A 27,517-nucleotide genomic window follows, 5' to 3' on the forward strand; every position below is an offset into this window, starting at 1 on the left:
ACAAGCCAACTTTCTTTCCCTCAAGATAAGCAGATTTCTTGGATGAAGTTAAACAGGTTTCTCCAAAGCAGGCTGGAATGTTTTGGAAGAGAACGACCTGAGTAGTGTTTCAAGAATAGCCCCAATATTAGTTTCTATTCCTGAAGGGGTAGGTTTTTCTCATAGGATTATAATGACTTCAGGGAAACATTCTGTTGAAGTGTAGGTCAAGGTCCATTTTTATGAGACTGAAGTTTGGGATGAATTTTGTGAGGAATGCTTAAGTACCAGAAGTGACCTACAGAAGAAAATCTACTTGATGAAGTCTATGAAAGCACATCTATTAAATTTTGTCAACAATTCCTTAAGAGCAGTAGCTATGGTTTGATAAAAACACTCCAGAGTGAAGTGTTTCTTTTCTGCCTTTTTTCTTTCCCTTCCTTTCCTTCTTTCCTTCCTTTTCCTTCTTTCTTTTCTTTCTTCTCCTTCCTTTCTTCCTTTTTCTTTCTTTTTTTTTACAGAGATTGGGTTTCGCTTTATTGCCCACTGGCATGATCACAGTTCACTGCAGTCTTGGACTCCTGGGCTCCCAGGATTCTCTTGCCTCAGCCTCCTGAGTAGCTGGGACTCCAGGTACATGCCACCATGCCCAGCTAATTTTTTATTGTTTGTAGAGATGGGGGTCTTGCTACCTTGCCTAGGTTAGTTAGGCTCCTGGTCTCAAGTGATCTTCCCACCTTGGCTTTCTAAAGTGCTGGAATTACAGGTATGACCCACTGCACCTGGCTAATTATTGTTTATTTTAAGTAGCAGAATATAGGGAGTCAAAAGTAACAGGATGAAGATAAGGTTATCTCCCTGAGAAGTCAATTTGTTAGTTAATCAAGGGTGTCAAAATGCAATAAGCAAGATTAGTGGTAGGGTAAAAGATGCCAAAGAATCAGAAAATTAATCTTGTCCTATTGTCTTGGGTATAAACCACCCATTTCTGCAGTCAGCAGCTTCTGGGGAAGTCCCAAGAATCTTCAGTTTGAGGTCTTCCAACAGAATGGAATGTCCGGTCGCCAGGAGAAAATGATGCATGTCTTTTTAGTTGTGTAATAGGAATCCAAGGATCAATGTCTTGTAGTTTTACTGCTGGGTCAGTTGTTGATAGTACCTGACAATTTTTTTTTTTTTTTTTGCATTGAGGCTCAAGGGAAATTGTTTACTAATGCTTTTTCAGAAGACCAGATCTCTAACTTCAGAGGCTGCTTAGGTGGGTGCTTTAAGAATGCAGCTTCTATCTGCTGTTGATAAAGCAGGAGTTCTCTTATAAGTCCCCTGCAGCAATTAGTGATAGCAGCTTATATTAGTAGTATCTAGTATTGGAAGTAATTCACAAGTACATGAGGAAGCCTGTTATTAACTCAGGAGATAACTCATGGGTCTTAGAATGGATTGACCTGTTGTCATGAAGGCAAATAGAAGTACTCTGGGCTTCGGAAATTAGAGAGCTTTGAAAACTATTTTTTAGAATTCTATTAGTTCTCTTTATCTTTCCTGAAATTTGTGGATGCAAAAAGATAGTGGAGTTTCTAAAAAGGTAAAACTTTACAGAGTTATTTAATATCAGTGAAATGTGTGTCCTCTTACTGGAGATAAACATTGAGATTTCACATTCAGAAATACAAAATTAAGCAATTTTTTTCTACCATTACAGTAATAGGTCTCCAGCAAGGAGAACCCCTAAACCCCTTAAGAATAAATAATAACGCTAATGTACTCATAGTCCATTTAGAAGTGTTCAACAGAACTCCAAGACTGGGCACCAGTTCTTATTCTACCTTTATAGTTTTGCCAGGATTGGGTCATTGACAGGTAGGTAAGACATACCTCCTTGGCAATAACCCTAAAATTGCCCCACCAACATTGGTTCAGCATCATTATCAATGTATGTCTTCTATTGTGGGTAATACTATGAAGACTTTTTGCTGGACTCCACTTTAATTATGGGTATTTCCTTAGGTAACAGTGAAGCATCTCAAGATTATTATTTTTAAAATTTTAATTTAAAAATTTTTCCCATAGGTTATTGGGGTACAGGTGGTGTTTGGTTACATGGCATCTCAAGACACTTTAATTTGCCATTCATTTTGTAGAGGTTCCTGAAGCGGTCAGGAAATCTTTATTTTTAAAGAACTCCAAAATCATTGTCGAACCACCAAAACATATGTACTATCCGTATAAATATTTGCGCTGTTACCCTTTATCAGCTGGTTGGTCTAGGCCAGGGCAATTCCTACACTAACAGAGGACCTGGGATGGCATGCTGAGTCAGCCACTTACTAGGTAAGAAACTTTGGGCAAATTAATTTTTTGAGCCTCAGATTCTTCATACATGAAATAGTAATACTTGTCTCACAGAACCGTGAGTATCTAATGAGCTATTGTACAATAACCAACTTATCACTAAGTCCTTCACATTATTTCCTTTAATTATCACACCCATCCTATGCGATGGCCTATTATCATCGTTTTGGAGACACAAAGTCACATCGCTTTAAGCGGTGATGCCAGGATTCACACTCCCATCTTTCTGATGCCAGTGCCCAGTTCTTAATCTAACAACCCGTGACACTTTTCCACGGTTACGTTGAAGCGCCCACCATATAGCCTGACACGTTAGGAGGTACTCAACCTTTACAACTTTATAATTTGCATGTGTGATTATAACGGGTGCGTCCTAGAGTTTGATCTCTTCTCTGTGCAGGGGCTAAAACTCCACCCCAGCCGAGAACTACACTGTCCTCGCGCGGGGCCCTCTGCGCCCCCGGGAAGCACCCAGTCCCGGTTTATTGTGAGCTTACAGTACAGTTCGCAAGGTCCCGGCCGGTGACGGCGGCGAGGCGGCGGCGTCGCCTGTCGCAAATCTCCGCCCTGGGGCCTTCCCGCCGGGCCCCGCGCGGCGTCCCTAGCAACGCGCGCGCGGTCTCCCGGCCCCGCCCAGGCGGGCGGCACTGCGCCTACGCTGGGCCACAACCGCCAGTCAGGTCTCTTCCCTTCCCCTCCCTCCCCCCTCCCTCCTCCTCCTCTGCCGCCCAGAGCGAGACGCCAACATGGAGCCCGAGGATCTGCCATGGCCGGGCGAGCTGGAGGAGGAGGAGGAGGAGGAGGAGGAGAAGGAGGAGGAGGCTACAGCGGCTGCGGCGGAGGCAGCGGCGGCGGCGAACTTGGACGACGTCGTGGTGGTGGAGGAGGTGCAGGAAGAGGCTGGGCGGGAGTTGGACTCCGACTCTCACTACGGGCACCAGCATCTGGAAAGTACAGACGACGGGGAGGACGAGGAGGACGACGAAGCCAAGGCCTGGCTGCAGGCGCACCCCGGCAGGATTTTGCCTCTGCCATCGCCTCCGAGGCACCGCTACTCGGAGGGCGAGCGTACCTCCCTGGAGAAGGTGAGGCGGGCCGGGGAGGAGTGTGGAGCCGCGGCGAGTGGAGGGTGGAGGCTGGGTCCCGAGCGCTCCGCCCTTCCGCCGGTCACGCAGCTTGACTGAGAAAACGCGCGCGGCTGAGGCTAGTAGGCGGCCCCGACTCCAGCCTAGGTTCCCGCAGGCTGCTCCGCGTCTCCAAGGCTTTGTGGCAAAGACTTCTCGTTTCCTCCCCCTCGGTGGGTCTTGGGCCTTTTGAACTCCCATAGACGTTCAGGGGAGTCTGCATTCCCCGTGAGTGGGGGTGAGAAACGCTGAGAGAGGACCACGGGTGTGTCGAGCCCGGAAGGAGGGAAAAGGCGGTGTAGGAGCGGAGCGAGTGGTTGCCTGGGGAGCATCTTGTTGGGGAGACTGTGAACAGATTAGCTTGACTGAATTGCAGGACTGCCCTGAGGGAGCAGTGTGGATAATGTACACCGCGCGATCACTTAGTCTGGAGAGGCTCCCCGCAGGTTTTCCTCCTCTGGACAATCATTTGTAGCAATAAAGGGGTTCCCCAGCCGATAGGAGGGGCTTGGAATGCAAGAGGCTTGTGATGTGGCTCCCAACAGTCTGGAAAACTAGAAAGCGCAGATAATGCACAATGAAGAAAGCCGATTTCATGGTAGGCCCCCCGAAGATCATTTTGAAAATAACTCTCCAATTTATTTACTCCCCTTACCCTCTTTTTTAACTTACTGCTTTTCGAGGAGCAAGACCTGCCCTGTTCAGTACAGTAGCCACTAGCCACGTGTGGCTTTTTACATCTTAATTAAAGAGAAAACTATTATAGTTTTGAATAAGAGTTAAAAATAAATAAAATGAAAAATTCCATGCGTCTGTTCTTAGCACTTTTCAAGTATTCAGCAACCACACTAGGCTAGTGGCTACCATATTGGACAGAGCAGATAATGGAACAGTTCCATCATCACAGACAGTGAAGGTGTAGAGTTTTGTCACTAATGAACAGTAGTTGTTTTGTCTGGTGAATATTCCAGCGGGTACTTAATTCATTGAACATTTATTATTAGGATTCACCATGTGCCACACATTGTGCTGGGTGCTAAGGAAACCTTGGTGAACCCAGACATTTTTGGTCTCTGCCTTCCTCGTGTTCATGGTCTAGACAGGGAGGCAGACAGATTTCAGATGATCATATAAATAAAAGTAAAGCTAGTATGTGCTAATATTCTATGAAAGCATAAAGTAAGATAATCTGGCCTTGTCAGTGAAGCTGGGAAAGCCTTGAGGAGGTTATGCTAGAGCTGACATCTGAAGACAGTTTAAGGTTAATCAGGCAAAGGGGAGGGAAAGAGCCCTCTAGTTGAGGGAAAAACACATGAAAAGGTACTGTTGGTGAGAGAGAGCATGGCATTTTCCAGGACCCAGAAGCCAATGTGGTTTGAGCACAGACTGCAAGGCTTTGTGTGCTATGCCAAGGATTTAGGGGCTTTATCTCTGGAGCTTTGGAAAGTTGACAAAAATATTTGAAAGGAGGAGATGTATGATAAGATAGGTGTTTCAGAAAGATCAGGTGTATAGCAGAGTGCAGAACAGCTGTGACAGCAAGGTGGGATGGGGAGCAGTAGTCGTAGGTCAAGGGCGTAAATTATGAGACCATTGCAGCATTGCCAGGCAAAAGATGATGAAATTTTGGAATAGGGAAGTGTTGGTGAATACAGGGAAAAGTGGACTGACTTGAGAGATATTTAAGAGGCAAAATTATCATACTTAATAACGGATGGGATGTGAAAGGTGAAGTAGCCAGGTGTTATTGTTTGAATGGTTGTGCCAATATTAAGATATGGCCAGATTTATGGTGGGGGTGGTGGCCGTGAGTGGGTGTTGGAATTGGTTGGGTGGATCTTAAGATTATGAGTTTGGTTTTGAAGACTGAAGGAGAAGTCTGGGCTAGAGATTCCAAGTCGTAAGTCATCTACATAGAGACCATAATTAAAGCCACACTTGTTGACTATGTCTCCTAACTTTTATTTTGTCCTGTGACTTCTTGCTTGAATAACTACTAATATTCAAATCTTTATCTTGAAGCCTGGAGGAGGAGTTTTTTAAACAAAATTTTAATTTAATTTAATTTTAGATTTGGGGGTACATATGCACGTAATTAACATGGATATACTGCGTAATGGTTAGGTTTGGACTTCTAGTGAATCTCTCACCCAAATAGTGAACATTGTACCTGATAGGTAATTTTTTATCCCTTTTCTCCTCCTTCTGGAGCCCCCAGTGTCTGTTTATTTTCATCTTTATGTCTGTGTGTACTTATTGTACCCATTCTATCTTTATGTCTCTGTATGTGCATTGTACCCACTTGTCTTATCAGTGAGAGCATGTGGTATTTGATTTTCTGTTTCTGAATTATTTCACTTGATAAATAGCCTTGAGGCTCCATTCATGTTGCTGCAAAGAACAGGATTTCATTCTGTTTATGGCTGCATAATATTCAATGATGTATATTAATACATAGTACATTTTCTTTATCCATTCAGTTGTTGATGGACACTTAGGTTGGTTTCATGACTTTGCTGTTGTGAACGGTGCTGTGATAAACATATGAGCACAGACATTTTTTTTTTTTTTTTAATGGAGTCTAGCTGGTCTAGAACACCTGGGCTCAAGTGATACTCAGCCTTGGCTTCCCAAAGTGCTGGGACTACAGTTGTAGCCACTGTGCCTGGCTCAGATGTCTTTTTGATGAAATGATTTATTTTCTTTTGGATAGATACCCAGTAGTAGGATTGCTGGGTCAAATGGTAGTTGTTTTGAATTTTTCAAGAAACCTCCATACTGCTTTCCATAGGAGTTGAACAGCTTACATTTCCAACAACAGTGTATACCTGTTCCCTTTTCTTCTCATCCTTGCCAACATCTGTTTTTTGACTTTTTAATAATAGCCCTTCTGACTGGTGTGAATGGTATCTCATTGTGATTTTAATTTGCATTTCTCTGATGCTTAGTGATGTCGAGCATTTTTTTCATGTTTTTTGGCCGCTCGTGTGTCTTCTTTTGAGAAGTGTCTGTTCAATCTTTTGCCCGATTTTTAGTAGGTTGTTTTTTTTTTTTCATGTTGATTTGTTTGAGTTCCTTATAGATAGATGCTGGATATTAGACCTTTGTCAGATGCATAGTTTGCAGATATTTTCTCCCATCCTGTAGGTTGTCTGTTTACTCTGTTGGTAGTTTATTTTGCTGTGCAGAAGCTCTTCAGTTTAATTAAGTTCCATTTGTCTGTTTCTATTTTTGTTGCATTTGCTTTTTAGGTCTTAATCATAAACTTTTTTCCTAAGTATTCTTTAGGATTATTATAGTTTTGGGCCTTATATTTAAGTCTTTAATCCATCTTGAGTTAATCTTTGCATATGGTGAGAGATAGGGACCTAGAGGAGGAATTTTTAAGCTAACCCTCTTTTACATACAGCCAATGTGAGAAAATTATCCTGTTTAATAATGAGCTATCTTTTTTTTTCCCTCCCGAGACGAAGTCTTGCTCTGTCACCCAGGCTGGAGTGCAGCATCACGATCTTGGCTCACTGTAATCTCTGCCTCCCAGGTTCAAGCAGTTCTCCTGCCTCAGCCTCCCAAGTAGCTGGGATTACAGGCATCCACCACCATGCCTGGCTAATTTTTGTATTTTTAGTAGAGATGGACTTTCACCATGTTGGCTAGGCTGGTCTTGAACTCCTGACCTGTGATCTGCCTGCCTCAGCCTCCCAAAGTGTTGAGATTAGAGGAGCCACTGTGCCTGGCCGCTAATAGTGAGCTATCTATGGGTAATAGAAAATCTTACTTCTGAGAGTCCAGAGTATTTTTTTCCTCCCCACAGTTTTTTCTTTCCCCTGAGAGAAATTACATATTTTCTTATTTACCTGAGAGAATATATGGTAATATATAGAATATATAGGTGGTTTTCTGTGTTAAAGGTAGATTTACGATGATACAATGAGTATTCAGATACGTTTTCCTTTAGTTCACTGGCATATTGAAACTTACTGGCATAGGTTGGAAAGTGTTTTAAGGAGAAAATGCTTAGTATGTTTCTTGCTAGAAATTTATGAACTATGAAATTTTTAGATGTGTAACATCTAATGCTGTGTATTTAGAGGATGAGATCAAATAATAGGAAACATTAATTTCATCCAGTTTACTCTCAAGTTAAATGACAAAATTTTGTTACTCAATTTACTCTCATATCTCACTAGATAATAAGGGCGTTATAGTGGTGTTATGTAAGGCAGTGATTAAGTTTGTAGTCCTGTTACTGAGACTGAGTTAAGCTATGATACTGTTTAAATTTGAAGCAAAATATGACCAGTCTTACAGCTAAGTCTTTTTAAGAGGGCAGTGATTCAGAGCCTCATGTTGTTTTTATGCTGGTTCTACAGACCATTCAAACACTTCTTGTAATTCCTCAACCTGAATTTCTGAGTTGTGCTCGAGAAGATAATTCAGTTCTCTGGGTTGGTATCACTAGAAATTCTTGGTCTCTAACTTTTAATTGGGTCATCAGCAGTGCTTGGAAATCTTTTTTTTTTTTTTTTAAGATAGAGTCTCTCGCTCTTGTCACCAGGCTGGAGTGGCAGTGGCGTGATCTTAGCTAACTGTAACCTCCGCCTCTCGGGTTCAAGTGATTCTCCTGCCTCAGCCTCCCCAGTAGCTGGGACTACAGATGCGCGCCACCACGCTCAGCTAATTTTTGTATATTTAGTAGAGACGAGGTTTCACCATGTTGGCCAGGATGGTCTCAATCTCTTGACCTCACACGCCTTGGCCTCCCAAAGTGCTGGGATTACAGGCGTGATGAGCCACTGCACCCGGCCCAACAGTGCTTGGAAATCTTTTTAGTTTCCTCTCTGTCAGCTTCTTTCCCCATCTTCCCTCTTAACCTCTGTCTCCCACCCAGAGTTCAGCATCCCCCCATCAGCAGGTTACAGTTTCAAAGGAGAGAACACAGGCTGAACCTCTTCCGTTTCTGCTCCCCATCTCCAAATTTATCTACATTGCACAATTTATTTTTTAAATCTATTCATATGCATTTTATTATTAATATTAATCCTGTTTTGTGTTCCTAGGATTAAAAACTATTTAGTCGTAGTGTGCTTTTCTCTTGAGGAACTGCTAGATTTTATTTGCAGATATTTGATAACGTTTTAAATGTTTTTCTTTTTGTTGTTTTCTTGGCCAGTATTTATCAAATTTGACATCAATATTATGCCATTTTCATAAAAGGTACTTGGATGATTTTTGTTTTTCTGGAACAGTGTAAGTACAAAGGAATTTTTCTTTCTTGAATGTTTGAAAGATATCACCATTTAAACTATCTCTGGATTCCTTTCAGGGTTGTAGTATATATATGTTCTCTTTTCTTGGGTTAATTTTGGTAATTTTCCTAGGAAATCATTCTTTTCAGTAAGGGTTTCTAGTTAATTTTAATGGAGTGCCACACAGTATTCTTTATTTTTTCATTTGCCTCTGTGGTTATTTTCACTTCTCATTCCCAATTTTGTGTAATTATGCTTTATTTTTCTCCTGATTTGACTAGGTAGGAGTTTATTTAATTTATTTTTCATTCAAGGACACAGCTCTTGATTTAAGTTTAATTCTGTTGCTGTTTATTTTTTTAATTATTAAAAATTAATTAATTTTAATAAAAAGTTCAGTTTTCATCTTTTACTATTTCCTTAGGTTTACTTTGAGGTGTGTGTGTGTGTATTTCCTTGTGTTGAGTGCTTAATTGACTTCCTTAAAAACATTTTAATAGCTTTTTTGAGATATCATTCACATACTGTACAATTCACCCTTAATTTAAACTGCACAATTCAGCCGTTTTCAGTATATTCATAGATATGTGCCATCATGATCACGGTCAATTTTAGAACATTTTATCACTTCTAAAAGAAACCCCATACACTTTAGCTAATATTCCCCATCTTCCATTCCCCGTATGCAACTATTAATCTACCTTCTGTCTATAGATTTATCTATTTTGGGAATTTCATATAAGTGGAATAATATGTGGTTTTTTTGTGACTGGGCTTCTTTCACTTAGCTTAATGGTTTCAGGATTCACCTGTGATGTGGCATGTATCAGCACTTCATTACTTTGTATGGCCGAATAGTATTTTATTATGTGGATATGTGATACTTTGTATATCCATTCATTAGTTGATGGACCTTTTTTTTCCTACTTTTTGTCTATTATGTATAATGCTACTGTAGACATTCTTATATAAGTGTATGTGTGGACATATGGATTCATTTCTCTTGGATGTATATCTAGGAGTAGAATTTTTGGGACATATGGAATTCTGTTAACCTTTTAAGGACCTGCCAGATTGTTTTCCAAAGTGGCATTCCTATTACCAGTGTATGAGAGTTACATTTTCTCCACATCCTTATCAGCACTTGTTATTACCTGACTTTTTTGTAGTTTTGATTTGCATTTCCCTTATGGTTCGTGCATCTTTTCATGTGCTTCTTGGCCATTTGTGCGTCTTCTTTGAAGAAATAGCTATTCAGGTCTTTTGCCCATTCTTTAATTGGGTTATTTGTGTTTTTACTATTGAATTGTGAGAATTCTTTATGTATATTATTTATATATATACATATTACATATATAATCCCTTATCAATCAAGGGATTGACAAGATACAGTCCCTTGACAAATATGAGGTCATGAGGACCTACTATGTTTTCTTTGAGATTTTATAGTATTGCTATTACATGTAGGTCTTTGATCCATTTTGAGTTACTTTTTGTGTATGATGTGAAGAAAGGGTTCAAACTTTATTCTTTTGTGACTATCGAGCACTGTTTTTTTTTTTAATTTTATTTATGTAGATTTATAGAGTTCAAGTATAATTTTGTTACATTGATATATTGCATAGTGGTGAAGTCAGGGCTTTTAGTGTCTCCGTCACTGGAGTAGCCTATGTTTACTCATTAAGTAATTTCTCTTCATCCACCCCACTCTCACACTCCCCACCCTTCCAATATTCTATTCTCTGTCATTCCATACTCTCCTTCCAGGTGTACATATTATTTAGCTCCCACTTGGAAGAATAGGCAGTTTGTCTTTTTGCAGCACCATTTGTTATAGAGGCTCTTCTTTTCCCCATTGATTTGTCTTATTATCCTTGTAGAAAATCAATTAGCCATAGATATATGGGTTTATTTCTGGATTCCCAATTCTATTTCATCGATCTATATGCCCACCTTATGCTAGGAGACACTTTTTTTTTTTTTTTTCTGAGACAGGTGTCTCTTTGTTGTCCAGGCTGGAGTGCATGCAGTGGTGCAATCTTGGCTCACTGCAACCTCCACCTCCTAGGCTCAAGTGGACCTCCTATCTCGCCTACCAAGTAGCTGGAACTACAGGCACATGCCACCATGCCTAGCTAATTTTTGCAGTTTTTGTAGAGATGGAATCTTACCATGTTGCCCAGGCTGGTCTCAAACTATTGGGTTAAAGCCGTCTGTCTACCTCGGCCTCTCAATGTGTTGGGATTACAGGTGTGAGCCACCATGCCTGACTAGGAGACACTCTTTTAATTAATATTGCTTTATAGTAAGTTTTGAAATGGGGGAGTTCTCCAACTTTGCTTTCGTTTTTCAAGATATTTTAGTCATTCTGGAGCCTCTTGCAATTCCATATGAATTTTAGATTAGCTTGTCAATTTCTACAAAGAAGCCAGCTAATATTTTGATAGAGATTGTGATGAATCTGTAGATCAATTTAGGAGTATTGTCATCTTGATGTTAAATCATCTGGTCCTTTTTTTTTTTTGAGATGGAATCTTGCCCAGGCTGGAGAGCAGTGGTGCGATCTCAGCTCACTGAAACCTCTGCCTCCTGGGTTCAAGCAGTTCTCTTGCCTCAGCCTCCAGTAGCTGGGTTTATAGGAGCGCACCACAACGCCTGGCTTATTTTTGTATTTTTGGTAGAGATGGGGTTTCACCATGTTGGCCAGGCTGGTCTCGAACTCCTGACCTCAAGCGATCCACCTGCCTTGGCCTCTCAAAGTGCTGGGATTGCAGGCATGAGCCACTGTGCCTGGCCTAATCATCTGGTTCATGAACATGGGATATTTTTTCATTTATAGTTGTGTCAATTAATGATGAGGTTACATTCTGAGAAATGTTTCATTACACTATTTCATTGTTGTGCAAACATCATATAGTGTACGTACGCAAACCTAGATGACATAGCCTACTACACACCTAGGCTATATAGTCTAACCGTTTGCTCCTAGGCTACAAACCTATACAGCATGTTACAGTACTGAATACTGTAGGCAGTAGTAACACCATGGTAAGTATTTGTGTATCTAACACACAAATTTTATATATATATAAATTTATATATATTATATATAAAAAATATATATATATATATATATTTTTTAGACAGAGTCTTGCTCTGTCGCCCAGGCTGGAGTGCAGTGACACAATCTTGGCTCACTGCAACCACTGCTTCCCAGTCTCAAGTGATTCTCACGTCTCAGCCTCCTGAGTAACTGGGATTACAGGTGTGTGCCACCACGCCTGGCTAATTTTTGTATTTTTAGTGGAGACGGGGTTTTGCCATGTTGCCTAGGCTGGTCTTGAACTCCTGACTCAAGTGATCTGCCCGCCTTGGCCTCCCAAAGTGCTGGGATTAGAGGCGTGAGCCACCATGCCGGGCCGGTATTATAATCTTATAGGACCACCATTATGTATGTGGTCTGTAGTTGATGGAAATGTTCTTATGTGGCATACAACTAATTAGATGTTTAAATTTCAATAATGTTTTGTAGTTTTCAGAATTGCACATTTTTTCTTAAATTATTCAAAGTATTTTATTGTTTTTAATGGTATTGTAAGTGGAATTATTTTTCTTAATTGAATGTTTGGGTTATTCGTTGTAAATGTTTAAAAACACTTGATTTTTTTTTTTTTTTTTTTTTTTTTTTTTGAGACGGAGTCTTGCTCTGTCGCCCAGGCTGGGGTGCAGTGGCCGGATCTCAGCTCACTGCAAGCTCCGCCTCCCGGGTTTACGCCATTCTCCTACCTCAGCCTCCCGAGTAGCTGGGACTACAGGTGCCCGCCAACCCGCCCGGCTAGTTTTTTTTTGCATTTTTTAGTAGAGACGGGGTTTCACCGTGTTAGCGAGGATGGTCTCGATCTCCTGACCTTGTGATCCGCCCGTCTCGGCCTCCCAAAGTGCTGGGATTACAGGCTTGAGCCACCGCACCCGGCCTAAAAACACTTGATTTTTATGTATTAATATTGTTTCTGAATCTCTTCTGAACTTGTTTATTCATCCTAATAGATTATTTGTGGGTTCTCTATGATTTTCTGATAAAGATCATGTCAAGGGCAAATATATATAGCTTTATTTTTTCTTTCCAATCTGGATGCCTTTTATTTATTTATTTATGGCTAATTGCCCTGGCTAGAACCTTTAGTAAAATATTGAATAGGAGGGGTAAGAGTGTATATGCTTTTTTATTCCTGATCTTAGGGCAGGGGTGTCCAATCTTTTGGCTTCCCTGGGCCACATTAGAAGAATTGTCTTGGGCCACACATAAAATACACTAACAATAGCTGATGAGCTAAAAAAAAAAAAAAAAAAAAAACTGCAAAAATGTCATGTTTTTAAAAATTATTAATTAATTAATTAATTATTATTATTATACTTTAAGTTCTAGGGTACATGTGCATAACGTGCAGGTTTGTTACATATGTATACTTGTGCCATGTTGCTGTGCTGCACCCATCAACTCGTCAGCACCCATCAACTCGTCATTTACATCAGGTATAACTCCCAATGCAATCCCTCCCCCCTTCCCCCCTCCCCATGATAGGCCCCGGTGTGTGATGTCCCCCTTCCCGAGTCCAAGTGATCTCACTGTTCAGTTCCCACCTATGAGTGAGAACATGCGGTGTTTGGTTTTCTGTTCTTGTGATAGTTTGCTAAGAATGATGGTTTCCAGCTGCATCCATGTCCCTACAAAGGACACAAACTCATCCTTTTGTATGGCTGCATAGTATTCCATGGTGTATATGTGCCACATTTTCTTAATCCAGTCTGTCACTGATGGACATTTGGGTTGATTCCAAGTCTTTGCTATTGTGAATAGTGCCGCAATAAACATACGTGTGCATGTGTCTTTAGAGCAGCATGATTTATAATCCTTTGGGTATATACCCAGTAATGGGATGGCTGGGTCATATGGTACATCTAGTTCTAGATCCTTGAGGAATCGCCATACTGTTTTCCATAATGGTTGAACTAGTTTACAATCCCACCAACAGTGTAAAAGTGTTCCTATTTCTCCACATCCTCTCCAGCACCTGTTGTTTCCTGACTTTTTAATGATTGCCATTCTAACTGGTGTGAGATGGTATCTCATTGTGGTTTTGATTTGCATTTCTCTGATGGCCGGTGCTGATGAGCATTTTTTCATGTGTCTGTTGGCTGTATGAATGTCTTCTTTTGAGAAATGTCTGTTCATATCGTTTGCCCACTTTTTGATGGGGTTGTTTGTTTTTTTCTTGTAAATTTGTTTGAGTTCTTTGTAGGTTCTGGATATTAGCCCTTTGTCAGATGAGTAGATTGCAAAAATTTTCTCCCATTCTGTAGGTTGCCTGTTCACTCTGATGGTAGTTTCTTTTGCTGTGCAGAAGCTCTTTAGTTTAATGAGATCCCATTTGTCAATTTTGGCTTTTGCTGCCGTTGCTTTTGGTGTTTTAGACATGAAGTCTTTGCCCATGCCTATGTCCTGAATGGTACTACCTAGGTTTTCCTCTAGGGTTTTTATGGTATTAGGTCTAACATTTAAGTCTCTAATCCATCTTGAATTAATTTTCGTATAAGGAGTAAGGAAAGGATCCAGTTTCAGCTTTCTACTTATGGCTAGCCAATTTTCCCAGCACCATTTATTAAATAGGGAATCCTTTCCCCATTTCTTGTTTCTCTCAGGTTTGTCAAAGATCAGATGGCTGTAGATGTGTGGTATTATTTCTGAGGACTCGGTTCTGTTCCATTGGTCTATATCTCTGTTTTGGTACCAGTACCATGCTGTTTTGGTTACTGTAGCCTTGTAGTATAGTTTGAAGTCAGGTAGCGTGATGCCTCCAGCTTTGTTCTTTTCTAGGATTGTCTTGGAGATGCGGGCTCTTTTTTGGTTCCATATGAACTTTAAAGTAGTTTTTTCCAATTCTGTGAAGAAACTCATTGGTAGCTTGATGGGGATGGCATTGAATCTATAAATAACCTTGGGCAGTATGGCCATTTTCACGATATTGATTCTTCCTATCCATGAGCATGGAATGTTTTTCCATTTGTTTGTGTCCTCTTTTATTTCACTGAGCAGTGGTTTGTAGTTCTCCTTGAAGAGGTCCTTTACATCCCTTGTAAGTTGGATTCCTAGGTATTTGATTCTCTTTGAAGCAATTGTGAATGGAAGTTCATTCCTGATTTGGCTCTCTGTTTGTCTGTTACTGGTGTATAAGAATGCTTGTGATTTTTGCACATTAATTTTGTATCCTGAGACTTTGCTGAAGTTGCTTATCAGCTTACGGAGATTTTGGGCTGAGACAATGGGGTTTTCTAAATATACAATCATGTCATCTGCAAACAGGGACAATTTGACTTCTTCTTTTCCTAACTGAATACCCTTGATTTCTTTCTCTTGCCTGATTGCCCTAGCCAGAACTTCCAACACTATGTTGAATAGGAGTGGTGAGAGAGGGCATCCCTGTCTTGTGCCGGTTTTCAAAGGGAATTTTTCCAGTTTTTGCCCATTCAGTATGATATTTGCTGTGGGTTTGTCATAAATAGCTCTTATTATTTTGAGGTATGTTCCATCAATACCGAATTTATTGAGCGTTTTTAGCATGAAGGGCTGTTGAATTTTGTCAAAAGCCTTTTCTGCATCTATTGAGATAATCATGTGGTTTTTGTCTTTGGTTCTGTTTATATGCTGGATTAGGTTTATTGATTTGCGAATGTTGAACCAGCCTTGCACCCCAGGGATGAAGCCCACTTGATCATGGTGGATAAGCTTTTTGATGTGCTGCTGAATCCGGTTTGCCAGTATTTTATTGAGGATTTTTGCATCGATGTTCATCAGGGATATTGGTTTAAAATTCTCTTTTTTTGTTGTGTCTCTGCCAGGCTTTGGTATCAGGATGATGTTGGCCTCATAAAATGAGTTAGGGAGGATTCCCTCTTTTTCCATTGATTGGAATAGTTTCAGAAGGAATGGTACCAGCTCCTTCTTGTACCTCTGGTAGAATTCAGCTGTGAATCCTTCTGGTCCTGGACTTTTTTTGGTTGGTAGGCTATTAATTATTGCCTCAATTTCAGAGCCTGCTATTGGTCTATTCAGGGATTCAACTTCTTCCTGGTTTAGTCTTGGAAGAGTGTAAGTGTCCAGGAAATTATCCATTTCTTCTAGATTTTCTAGTTTATTTGCGTAGAGGTGTTTATAGTATTCTCTGATGGTAGTTTGTATTTCTGTGGGGTTGGTGGTGATATCCCCTTTATCATTTTTTATTGCGTCTATTTGATTCTTCTCTCTTTTCTTCTTTATTGGTCTTGCTAGTGGTCTGTCAATTTTGTTGATCTTTTCAAAGATCCAACTCCTGGATTCATTGATTTTTTGGAGGGTTTTTTGTGTCTCTATCTCCTTCAGTTCTGCTCTGATCTTAGTTATTTCTTGCCTTCTGCTAGCTTTCGAATGTGTTTGCTCTTGCTTCTCTAGTTCTTTTAATTGTGATGTTAGAGTGTCAATTTTAGATCTTTCCTGCTTTCTCTTGTGGGCATTTAGTGCTATAAATTTCCCTCTACACACTGCTTTAAATGTGTCCCAGAGATTCAAAAATGTCATGTTTTAAGAAGGCTTACGAATTTGTGTTGGGCCACATTCATTGTCCTGGGGCTGTGGGTTAGACAAGCTTGTCTTAGGGAGAAAACATCCGCTCTTTTACCTCTGAGTACGATGTTAGTTGTGCGTTTTTAATAGATGCCCTTATCATTATTGATGAAGTTTCTATCCCTAATTTCTTGAGTGTTTTTAATAATAATTTTGTCAAACTATTAATCGATGTATTACATGAATTGATACTAGGTTATTAAACCAGCCTTGTGAAAATAACTCACTTTGTCACAGTGTATAAACATTTTATGTGTTGCCTGTCATAGAAATACACACACACACACACACGCTTGTATTTTGTTTGAGTTATTCCATCTATATTTGTAAGATATATTGGTCCGTAGTTTTCTTTTGATGCCTTTGTCTGGTTTGGTATCAGGGTAATATTGACCTCAACGTGAATTGAAAGTATTCCTATTGTTTTTGGAAAAGTTTGTGAAGGACTGGCATTAATTATTTGAAAGGTTGATTGGTTACATCAAATAGGTCTGGGGTCTTTTTTTTTTTTTTTGCAGGGTGGGGCATAGTATTTTAATTACTAAATCACTCCTTTTTCTTGTTGTGGGTCTATTCAGATTGTCCATTCTTTCTTAAGTCAGTTTCAGTAATGTGTGATTTTTCTGGGCGTTTGTCCATCTCCTCTAAGTTATCAAATTTGTTAACATACAGTTTAAAAATAATATTCTCTTATAATGCTTTGTATTTCTGTAAAGTTGGCAGTGAAGTCCCCTTTTTTATTTTTTATTTTGGTAGTTTGAGTCTCTTTTTTCCTTGGTGAGTCTAGTTAAAGGTTTTAAAATTTTGTTGATATTTCCAGAGACTATCTTTTGGTTTGATTGCTTTTCATTATTCTCTGTTTATTTCCATTTGAACCCTTCTGCTTTGCTCAGGTTTAGTTTTCTCTTTTCTAGTTTAAGATGGAAGACTAGAATATTGATCTTTATTCTATTTGTAATATACATGTTTATACCTATAAATTTCCCTCTGAGTACCAGTTTAGTTGCAACTCATAAGTTTTGGTATGTGTTTTTATCATCTTAAAATACTTAAAATTCTTTTTCGTGATTTTTTTTTGACCTATTGGTTGTTTAGGAGTCTGTTGCTTACTTTCCGCATATTTGTGAGTTTCTCTGATTTCCTCTGTTGTTGATTTCTAAATTCATTTCATTTTGATTTGAGAATATACCTTATGATTTTAATTATTAAAATTTTTGAGGTTTTATGGCCTAGCAAATGGTCTGTCTTGGGGAATGTTCCATTTGTACTCAAAAAGAAGGTATATTAAGCTGCTCTCAGATGGAATGTTCTATGATTCTTACTAGGTCTAGTTGTTTATAGTGTTGTTCACATCTTATATTTCCTTGTTAGTGTTTTGTCTAGATGTTCTGTTCTTTAAAAAAAATAATTAGATCTTTTTAGGAAGTAGCTATATGTTTACAGAAAAATTGAGCAGAAAGTACAGACTTGTTATTCACCACTTCCTCCTTCCCTCCTTTCTGTGTTGCAGTAGTGTGGTATATTTGTTGTAATTGATGAGCTAGTATTGATACATATCATTATTATTTATTTGTTTATTTACTTTGAGATGGAGTCTCGCTCTGTCTCTTGAAATATCAACAAAATTTTGACAACACACAGTGTGGCGCAGTCTTGGCCTACTGCAACCTCAGCCTCCCGAGTTCATGCAGTTCTCCTGCTGCAGCCTCCCAAGTAGCTGAGATTACAGGCATGTGCCACCATGCCCAGCTAATTTTTTTGTATTTTTAGTAGAGATGGGGTTTCACCATGTTGGTCAGGCTGGCTCGAACTTCTGACCTCAAGTGGTTTGCCTGCCTTGGCCTCCCAAAGTTCTAGGATTACAGGCTTGAGCCACTGCACCTGGCCAATACATTATTATTAAAATTCATAGTTTGTATTATGGTTTTGTACATTCTTTGGGTTTTGACAAATGAATAATGACATGTTTCCACTGTTATGGTGGAACATGTGGTGTCATATGGAATGATTTCACTGTCCTAAAAATCTCCTGAATTTCACCTGTTCATCGTTCCTTCCTTATTTCTGAAATCCTGGCAACCACTGATATTTTTGCTGTTTTTGTAGTTTTGTCTTTGCAATGTCATATAATTAGAACCTTACAGTATGTAGCTTTTTCAGAATGACTTCTGCCACTTAAGCAATGTGCATTTAAAATTCCTCCATGTCTTTTCATGGTTTAATAGCTTACTCGTTTCTTCCCCCTTGATTTTTTTTTCTTTTTTACTGTGGTAAAATACACATAACATAAAATTGACCATTTAACCATTTTTTAAGTGGCATTAAGTACATTCACATTGTTGTGTAACCATCACTACAGTCCATCTCCAGAACGTTTTAATCTTCCCAAACTTAAATTCCAACATCTGCCATATCTGAGTCTGGTTGTAATGCTTGCTCAGTCTCTTCCAAACTGTGCTTTTGTCTTTTAGTATGCTTTGTAATTTTTGGTTGAAAACCAAACATGATGTCCTTGGATGTGAAAGGAACTGAGGTAAATAGGTCTTTATTTATCTCATTAGAGGTTGTATTGTATTTACTGTTTGCCATACTATAGGTTTCAGAGACTAAAATTTCCCCTGGTGACCTTGATTTTTATCTCCCATTGGCTTTGGGTTTCCCTAAGGATTTCTTCTTAGGTAAGATCTGGGATGTGGTGTTCTTTCAGTTACATTCCTCTGTTACTATCAGGAGCCCTATTGATACAGTGATAAAGTTTTGGGGTGAGGGGAAGTGTTCTCTAGTCCAGTGATTAAGTCTCAGTCTTTCCTCTGGGCCGTGACCTTCATCAATGTTTCTCATCCCCCACTCACAGGTGAGACAGGAAGGCTAGAAGGGGCTGGAGTTGGTTATTTCTCTGCTCCCATGTTGAAGGATCCAGTGGGCTTGAGTTGGTTATTTCCCTTCCACTTCCTCAAAAGTTACAGTGGGCTGAAGCTGGGTATTTCCTTTCCCTAAGGTCAGTTAGTCTGTAAAACTCTAGTTAGTTAGGCTCTAGTAAAACAGTTTGAGGGCAAGTTTTCTAAGAAGAACAAACTACTCTGGGAATATTCAAAATGGGTATCCCCCAACCCCCTCCCCCTAACTGGGGAGTAGGTATTTTTCTGTCATCTTAACTGTGGTAACATGCTAGGGGTTGTGGAGATAAAACTTACAGAAGTATGGAGGCCCTTCGTAAGACTGGTTTCCCTGCAGCTTTTGATTCTCAAAGTCTGCATTGCACCTCCAGCAATTTGTCAATTATACTAGTTTTTTCTTCCCTAGTACTAGTTAGTTCCCACAATGGTTTCTGTTCTTGTGTTTCTGCTCTGGTAAGTTGTGATTCTCTGTGTATATCTCTCTCCAACTTTTGAAACAATAGTTTGTCCTTCATCTCAGTTCTCTGATGGATATAAGAAGAGTTTTGATTTTTTTAGTTTGTTCAGCTTTTGTGTGTGTGTGTGTGTGTGTGTGTGTGTGTGTGTGTGTGTGAGAGAGAGAGAGAGAGAGAGAGAGAGAGAGATGGGGATGGGAATGATTAGATTACTTCAAAGCTCTTTATATGCTTCACCAGACCTCTGGTTTTTTTGTTTTCTTTTTTTGTTTTTTAAGATGGTATTTCACTCTTGTTGCCCAGGCTGGAGTGCAGTGGCATTATCTTGGCTCACTGCAACCTCTGCCTCATGGATTCAAGTGATTCTCCTGCCTCAGCCTCCTAAGTAGCTGGGAATACAGGCATGTGCCACCATGCTCAGCTAATTTTTTTTTTCTTGTATTTGGTAGAGATGGGGTTTTACCATGTTAGGCTGGTCTCGAACTCCTGACCTCAGGTGATCCACCTGCCTCGGCCTCCCAGAGTGCTGGGATTACAGGCGTGTGGTTTTGCTTTTAAACAGACTTTATCTTTTAGAGCAGTTTTAGGTTCACAGCCACATTGACTGGGCAATACAGAGAGTTCCCATCTGTGCCCTGCCCCTCCCCATAGTCTCCCTCACTGTAAACATCCTGAATCAGAGAGGTGTCTATAGCTTGTCTTTTTATTCTTTTGACAGTGTTTTTCACAAAGCAGAATAAGTTTTTAATTAAGTCCAGATTATCAATTATTTCTTTCATAGATTATATGCCTTTAGTATTATATCCAAAAAGCCATCACCAAACCCAAGGACATCTAGATTTTCTCCTATGTTATCTTGTAGGAGTTTTATACTTTTGCACTTTGCATTTAGGTCTTTTTATACTTTTGCACTTTGAATTGAGTTAATTTTTTTGTGTGAAGGATGTCAGGTCTGTGTCGGGGTTCATTGTTTTGCATGTAAATGTCCAGTTGTTCCAGCACCATTTATTGAGAAGACTTTCTCCATTGTATTGCCTTTTGTTTATTTTTTTAATCAAAAAATCTATTGAATACATTTATATGGGTCTATTTCTGGGCTTTCAATTCTGTTTTATTGATCAGTGTGTCTCTATTTCGCTGATACACGCTGTCTTTATTACTGTAGCTTTATGGTAAGTCTTGAAGTTGGGTAGTGTCAGTCCTCCAATTCGGAGTCTTTTGCCTCTCCATATAAACTTTAGATTGAATTCATTGATGTGTATTAAATATTGCTGGGATTTTGATTGGGATTGCATTGATCTTTAATAGATCAAGTTGGGAAGAACTGACATCTTGACAATATTGAGTATTTCATGAAGTTGAAATACCTTCTCATTTATTTAGTTCTTTGATTTCATTCATCAAGTTTTATAGTTTTCCTCATACAGATCTTACATATATTAAGTTAGATTTATACCTAAATATTTCATTTCTTGGGTTGTTGACGTAAATGGTATTGTACTTTTAACTTCAAATTCCACGTCATTGCTGGTATATAGGAAGTGATTGACTTTTATATATTAACCTATATTCTGCAATTTTGCTAGTTTTACTTATTAGTTCCAGGAAAGTTTTGTCAGTTCTTTTGGATTTTCTTTTTTTTTTTTTTGAGATGGAGTCTCGCACTGTCACCCGGGCTGGAGTGCAGTGATGCGATCTCGGCTTACTGCAACCTCCGCCTCCCAGGTTCAAGTGATTCTCCTGCTTCAGCCTCCTGAGTAGCTGGGATTACAGGTGCCTGCCACCACGCCCGGGTAATTTTTTTTTTTGGTTTTTTTTTTTGTATTTTTAGTAGAGATGGGATTTCACTATGTTGGCCAGTCTGGTCTCAAACTCCTGACCTTGCGATCCGCCCTCCTCAGCCTCCCGAAGTGCTGAGATTACAGGCGTGAGCCACTGTGCCTGGCCTGAATTTTCTATATGGACTGACAGTCATGTCATCTGCAAACAGAGAGTTTTATTTCCTCCTTCCGAAACTGTGTACCTTTTATTTCCTTTTCTTGTCTTATTGCATTAGCTGTGACCTCCAATACACTGTTGGACAGTAGTGAGAGGGCGTATTAGGTCATCATTGTGTTGCTATAAAGAAATACCTGAGGCTGGGTAAGTTACAATGAAACGAGGTTTAATTGACTCATGGTTCTGCAGAGTATGAGAAGCTTGGTGCCAGCATCTGCTTCTGGTGAGCTTATAATCATGGTGGAAGGTGAAGTGGGGGCAGGCGTCTCACATGGTGAGAGCAAAAGCCAGGGAGCAAGGGAGGAGGTGCCACTCTTTTAAACAACCAGGTCTTCTGTGAACTTAGTGTGAGAGCTCACTTACCACTAAGGGAATGGTGTTAAACTAATCACGAAGGATCTACCCCCATGATCCAGTCTCCTTGTACCACATCCCACCTCCAACACTGGGGATTACATTTCAATATGAGATTTGGAAGGGACACATATCCAAACCATATCAGAGAGGGAATCTTTGCCTTGTTCTTGATCTTAGAGGGAAAGCTTCAAGTTTCATTAGGTATGATATTAGTTGTAGGATTTTTTATAGGTACTCTATATCAAGTTGAGAATATTCTCCTGTATTCCTACTTTAATGAGAATTTTTATTGTGAAGAGGTTGTCAAATGTTTTTTCTGCATCTATTATATGATCATGTAGTTTTTCTTCTGAAGCTTGTCAATGTGATGGATTATATTAATTGATTTTTTTTTTTTTTTTTGAGACAGGGTCTGGCTTTGTCACCCAGGCTAAAGTGCAGTGGTGCGATCTTGGTTCATTGCAACCTCTGCCTCCAAGGCTCAAGCCATCCTCCTACTTCAGCCTCCTGAGTAACTGGGACCACAGGCATGTGCCATCACACCAGGCTGATTTTTGTATTTTTTTTAGAGACGGGGGTCTCACTTTATTGCCCAGGCTGGTCTCGAACTCCTGAGCTCAAGTGATCTGCTCACTTTGGCCTCTCAAAGTGCTGGAATTACAGGTGGGAGCCACTGTGCCCAGCCTTAACTGATTTTTGAATGTTAAATCAAGTTTGCATACGTGGGATAAATCCACTTGGTCATAATGTACAGTACTTTTGTACATTGTTAAATCTGATTTGCTAATATTTTGCTGAGAATTTTTACGTTGATGTTCATGAGAGATAATGGTCTGTAGCTTTCTTTTTTTGTAATGTGTTTGTCTGGTATTGGCAGTAGGATAATACAGACCTCATAGAATGATTAAGAAGTATTCTCTCTGAGTCTGTCTTCTGAGAGATTTTAGAGAACTGGTACAATTTCCTCCTTCAGGGTTTGGTAACATTACCAGTGAACCTGTCTGGGTTTGCTGCTTTGTGTTTTAGAAGGCTATTAATTCATGAGTCAGTGTTTTTAATAGATATAGGCCTATTCATTTTGTCTATTTTTTGTGTCAGATTTGACAGATTGTCTCTTTTCTTTTTATTTATTTATTTATTTATTTATTTATTTTTTTATTGAGACAGAGTCTCGCTCTGTTGCCCAGGCTGGAGTGCAGTGGCGCAATCTCAGCTCACTGCAAGCTCTGCCCTCCCGGTTCACACCATTCTCCTGCCTCAGCCTCCCGTGTAGCTGGGACTATAGGCGCCCGCTACCGCACCCGGCTAATTTTTTCTATTTTTAGTAGAGATGGGGTTTCACTGTGTTAGCCAGGATGGTCTCAATCTCCTGACCTCGTGATCCGCCTGTCTCGGTCTCCCAAAGGGCTGGGATTACAGGCGTGAGCCACTGCGCCTGGCCCAGATTGTCTCTTTTAAGAAATTATTTATTTTATCTTGGCTATCAAATTTGTGGGCATAGAGTTGTTTATAGTGTTCCTTTATTATCCTTTTAATGTCCATGGGATCTGTTGTGATATCTTCTCTTTCTTTCTTTTTTTTTTGAGACAGACTTGCTGTGTCACCCAGGCTGGAGTGCAGTGGTGCAGTCTCCCTCACTGCAACCTCTGCTTCCTGGGTTCAAGTGATTCTTGTGCCTCATCCACCTCAGTGGCTGGGATTACAGGTGTGTGCCACTATGACCAGCTAATTTTTGCATTTTTAGTAGATTTAGGGTTTCACCACATTGTCCAGGCTGGTCTCGAACTCCTGGCTTCAAGTGATCTGCCCACCCTGGCCTCCCAAAGTGCTGGGATAACAGGAGTGAGCCACCATGCCTGGCCTCATTTTTGATGTTTATAATTTGCATCCTTTATCTTGTTTTATTAGCCTGGCTAGAGGTTTATTGATTTTACTGATCTTTTCAAAAGAACCAGCATTTAAGCTTTCACTGATTTTCTCTTTGTTTGCTGTTCTCAATTTCATTGATTTCTGCTCTACTTTTTATTTATTTTCTTCTCCTCACTTTAGGTATGATTTCTTCTTCTTTTTCTAGTTTCCTAAGTTGGAAGCTTTGATAATCGATTTCAGATTTTTTCCCTAATATATACATTCAGTCTTATAAATTTCCCAGTAAGCACTGCTTTTGCTGCATCACGAATTTTGATAAGTTGTATTCTTACTTTTATTTAGTTAAAATATTTTAAAATTTCTTTTGAGAGTTCTTCTTTGACTCACATGCTATTTAGAAATACGTTGTTTAATCTCTTAAGTATGTTGGGATTTTCCAGCTATTTTTCTGTTATTGATTTCTAGTTTATTTTTTCCTTTATTGTATATATTTATACATCATGATGTTTTGATATACATATACTTAGTGAAATGGTTGCCATAGTCAAGCAAGTTAACATATTCATTATTTCACATAGTTGCTGCCCTTTTTTTGGTTGCAAGAGCATCTAAATTCCTTTTAGCAAGAATCCTAAATATAATACAATATTATTAACTATAGTGCTTATATTTTACATTGAATTGCTAAACTTGCTTGTCCATCATACCTGCAACTTTGAATCCTCTGACCTACATCTCCCCATTTCTTCCCCTGTTCCTCACTTCTACTTCTTTGTACTTGACTAAAAAATAGATTTCATGTATAAGTGAGATCATGCAGTATTTTTCTATCTTCCAGGTTTATTCATGTGACAAATGGCAGGATCACCTTCCTTTTTAAGGTTGAATAATATTCCTCCCCTTTCCCCTTCCCCTCCCCGTGTGTATGTGTGTGTGTATGTGTGTGAGTGTGAGTGTATGTGTGTGTATCTCATAGTGTATTCATCAAAGGATACTTTAGTTGTGTTCATAGCTATTGTGGTAATGCGCAGTGAACACGGGAGTGCAGGTATCTGTATGAGGTGGTGGTTTCATTTTCTTTAGGTTTTTCCCAGAAATGGAATTGCTAGGTCATACAGTAGTACTTTTCTTTCTTTCTTTTTTTTTTTTTTTTTTAAAAGACAGAATCTCGCTCTGTTGCTCAGGCTGGAGTGCAGTGGTGCGTTCTCAACTCACTGCAACCTCCGCCTCCCGAATTCAAGTGATTCTTGTGTCTCAGCCTCCTGAGTAGCAGGGGTTACAGTTGTGCACTACCCTGCCTGGTTGATTTTTGTATTTTTAATAGAGGCGGGGTTTCGCCATGTTGGCCAAGCTGGTCTCAAACTCCTGACCTCAAGTGATCCGCCCATGTTGGCCTCCCAGAGTGTTGGGATTAAAGGCGTGAGCCAGCATGCCCAGTGGTAATTCTATTTTTAATTACTTTAGAAAACTTTACACTGTTTTCCGCAATTGCTGCACTGGTTTACATTGCCACCAACCGTGTACAAGGGTTCTCTTTTTTCCACACCCTTGCCAACACTTATCTCTTGAATCTTTTTGTTTTTTAAATAATAGCCATTCTAACAAGTGTGAGATGATATTTCATTATGGTTTTAATTTGCATTTCCCTGATGATAGTAATGTTGAGCATCTTTTCCTATACTGGTTGGCCATTTTTCTTTTCTTTTTTTTCTGTTTTGGAGAAATGTTTATTCAGGTCCTTTGCCCATTCTAAAATTAGGTTATTTGTTTTTCTTCTACTGAGTTGCACGAGTTCTTTATATGTTGTGGAAATTGACTCCTTATCAGATATTATATGGTTTGCAGATATTTTCTCCTCATCTGTAGTAGACTGTCTTTTCATTTTGTTGTTTACTTAGATTTGAAACTCTTTAGCTTGATTTAGTTCCATTTACCTATTTTTGCTTTAGTAGCCTGAGCTTTTGTTGTGATATCCAAAAAAAAAAACATTGCCAAGACAAATGTCAAGGAGCTTTTCCCATATATTTTCTTCTGGGAGTTTTATGGTTTTAAGTCTTCATGTTGAGTTCTTTAATCAACTTTGAGTTGATTTTTGCTGATGGTGTAAGGTAAAGGTCCAGTTTCATTCTTTTGCATGTGGAAATTTAATTTTCTCAGCACCATTATTTGAAGAGACCTTCTATTCCCTATTGTGTCTTCTTGGTGCCCTTGTCAGAAATTAGCGAATCATATATGCTTGGGTTTATTTTTCTCTCTCTATTCTGTTCCACTGGTTTACATGTCTGTTTTTTATTCCAGTACCACACTGTTTGGGTTACTATAACTTTGTAATATAATTTGAAACCAGGAAGTGTAATTCCTCCAACTTTGTTTTTGTCTTACAGAATTACTTTGGCTCTTTAGAGTCTTTTGTGGTTCTATATGAATTTTAGATTTTTTTTTCTATTTTTGTGAAAAATGCCATTGGAATTTTCATAAGGATTGCATTGACTTTGTGTTGCTTTGGCTAGTACATACATTTTAACATTATTAATTATTTCAGTCCATGAACATGGAATATCTCTGTTTATTTGTGTCCTTAATTTCTTTCATTAGTTTTGCAGTTTTCAGTGGATAGATCTGTTGCCTTCTTGGTTACATTTATTTCTAAGTCTTTTTATTTTGTTTTTTGGTGCTATCATAAGTGGGATGGTTTTCTTGATTTCTTTTTCATATAAGTAGTTATTTGTGTACAGAAGTGCAACTGATTTTCATATATTGAGTTTGTATCCTGCGACTTTACTGGGTTTATTCTTTTTTTTTTTTTTTTTTTTTTTTTTGAGACAGAGTCTCACTCTGTTGCCCAGGCTGGAGTGCGGTGGCTCGATCCCTGCTCACTGCAACCTCCACCTCCTGGGTTCAAGTGATTCTCCTGCCTCAGCTTCCCAAGTAGCTAGGACTACAGGTGCGCTGCCACACCTGGCTAATGTTTGTATTTTAGCAGAGATGGGGTTTCGCCATTGTTGGTCAGGGTGGTCTCAAACTCCTGACCTCAAGTGATCCACCCACTTTGGCCTCCCAAAGTGCTGGGATTACAGGCGTGAGCCACTGTGCCCAGCCTGTTTATTCTAACAGTGTCGATTTTGGAGTCTTGTGGGGGGTTTTCAGTATATAGGACTTTTTTCCTTTCAATTTATATTTCTTTTTCTTGCCTAATTGCTTTAGTAGGATTTCCAATACTGTGTTGAGTAGAAGGGTGAGAGCAAGCATCTTTGTCTTGTTTCTGATCTTAGAGGAAAAGTTTTCGGTTTTTCACCATTGAGTATGATATGAGCTGTGGGACATATAGCTTTTATTATGTTGAGGTAGTTTTCTTCTGTTTGTAGTCTGTTGACTTTTTTTTTTTTTAAATAATGAAAGGGTGTTGAATTTTGTGAAGTGCTATTTCTGTTTCATTTGAAATGATCATGTGGTTTTGTCCTTCCATTAATGTGGTGTATTACGTTGATCAATTTTTGTATGTTGAACCATCCTTGTATTCCAAGAATTCTACTTGGTCATAGTGTGTAATCCTTTTAATGTATGCTGAATTCTTATTGGT

The 27,517-nt window shown here is 39.3% G+C and overlaps 1 protein-coding gene across 6 annotated transcripts in view; it reads left to right on the plus strand.

The window, feature by feature from the left end:
• The first annotated feature begins 2,992 nt into the window (after positions 1-2,992).
• The window catches only part of LOC105465444 (ALMS1 centrosome and basal body associated protein), a 222,632-nt gene continuing 198,107 nt past the window's right edge, over positions 2,993-27,517 (plus strand). For 4 of the 6 annotated variants that reach the window (XM_071076913.1, XM_071076915.1, XM_071076914.1 and 1 more), the window contains exon 1: positions 2,993-3,416. In XM_071076913.1, the coding sequence (XP_070933014.1) occupies positions 3,078-3,416 (339 nt within the window). In that variant the 5' untranslated portion in view covers positions 2,993-3,077. Of the gene's footprint in view, positions 3,417-13,120; positions 13,238-27,517 lie in introns of those variants that run through there. The other 2 variants (XM_071076918.1, XM_071076917.1) reach the window with 2 other exon arrangements.

This window comes from Macaca nemestrina, chromosome 13 (assembly GCF_043159975.1).
Source record: "Macaca nemestrina isolate mMacNem1 chromosome 13, mMacNem.hap1, whole genome shotgun sequence".
Taxonomy (NCBI): Eukaryota; Metazoa; Chordata; class Mammalia; order Primates; family Cercopithecidae; genus Macaca; species Macaca nemestrina.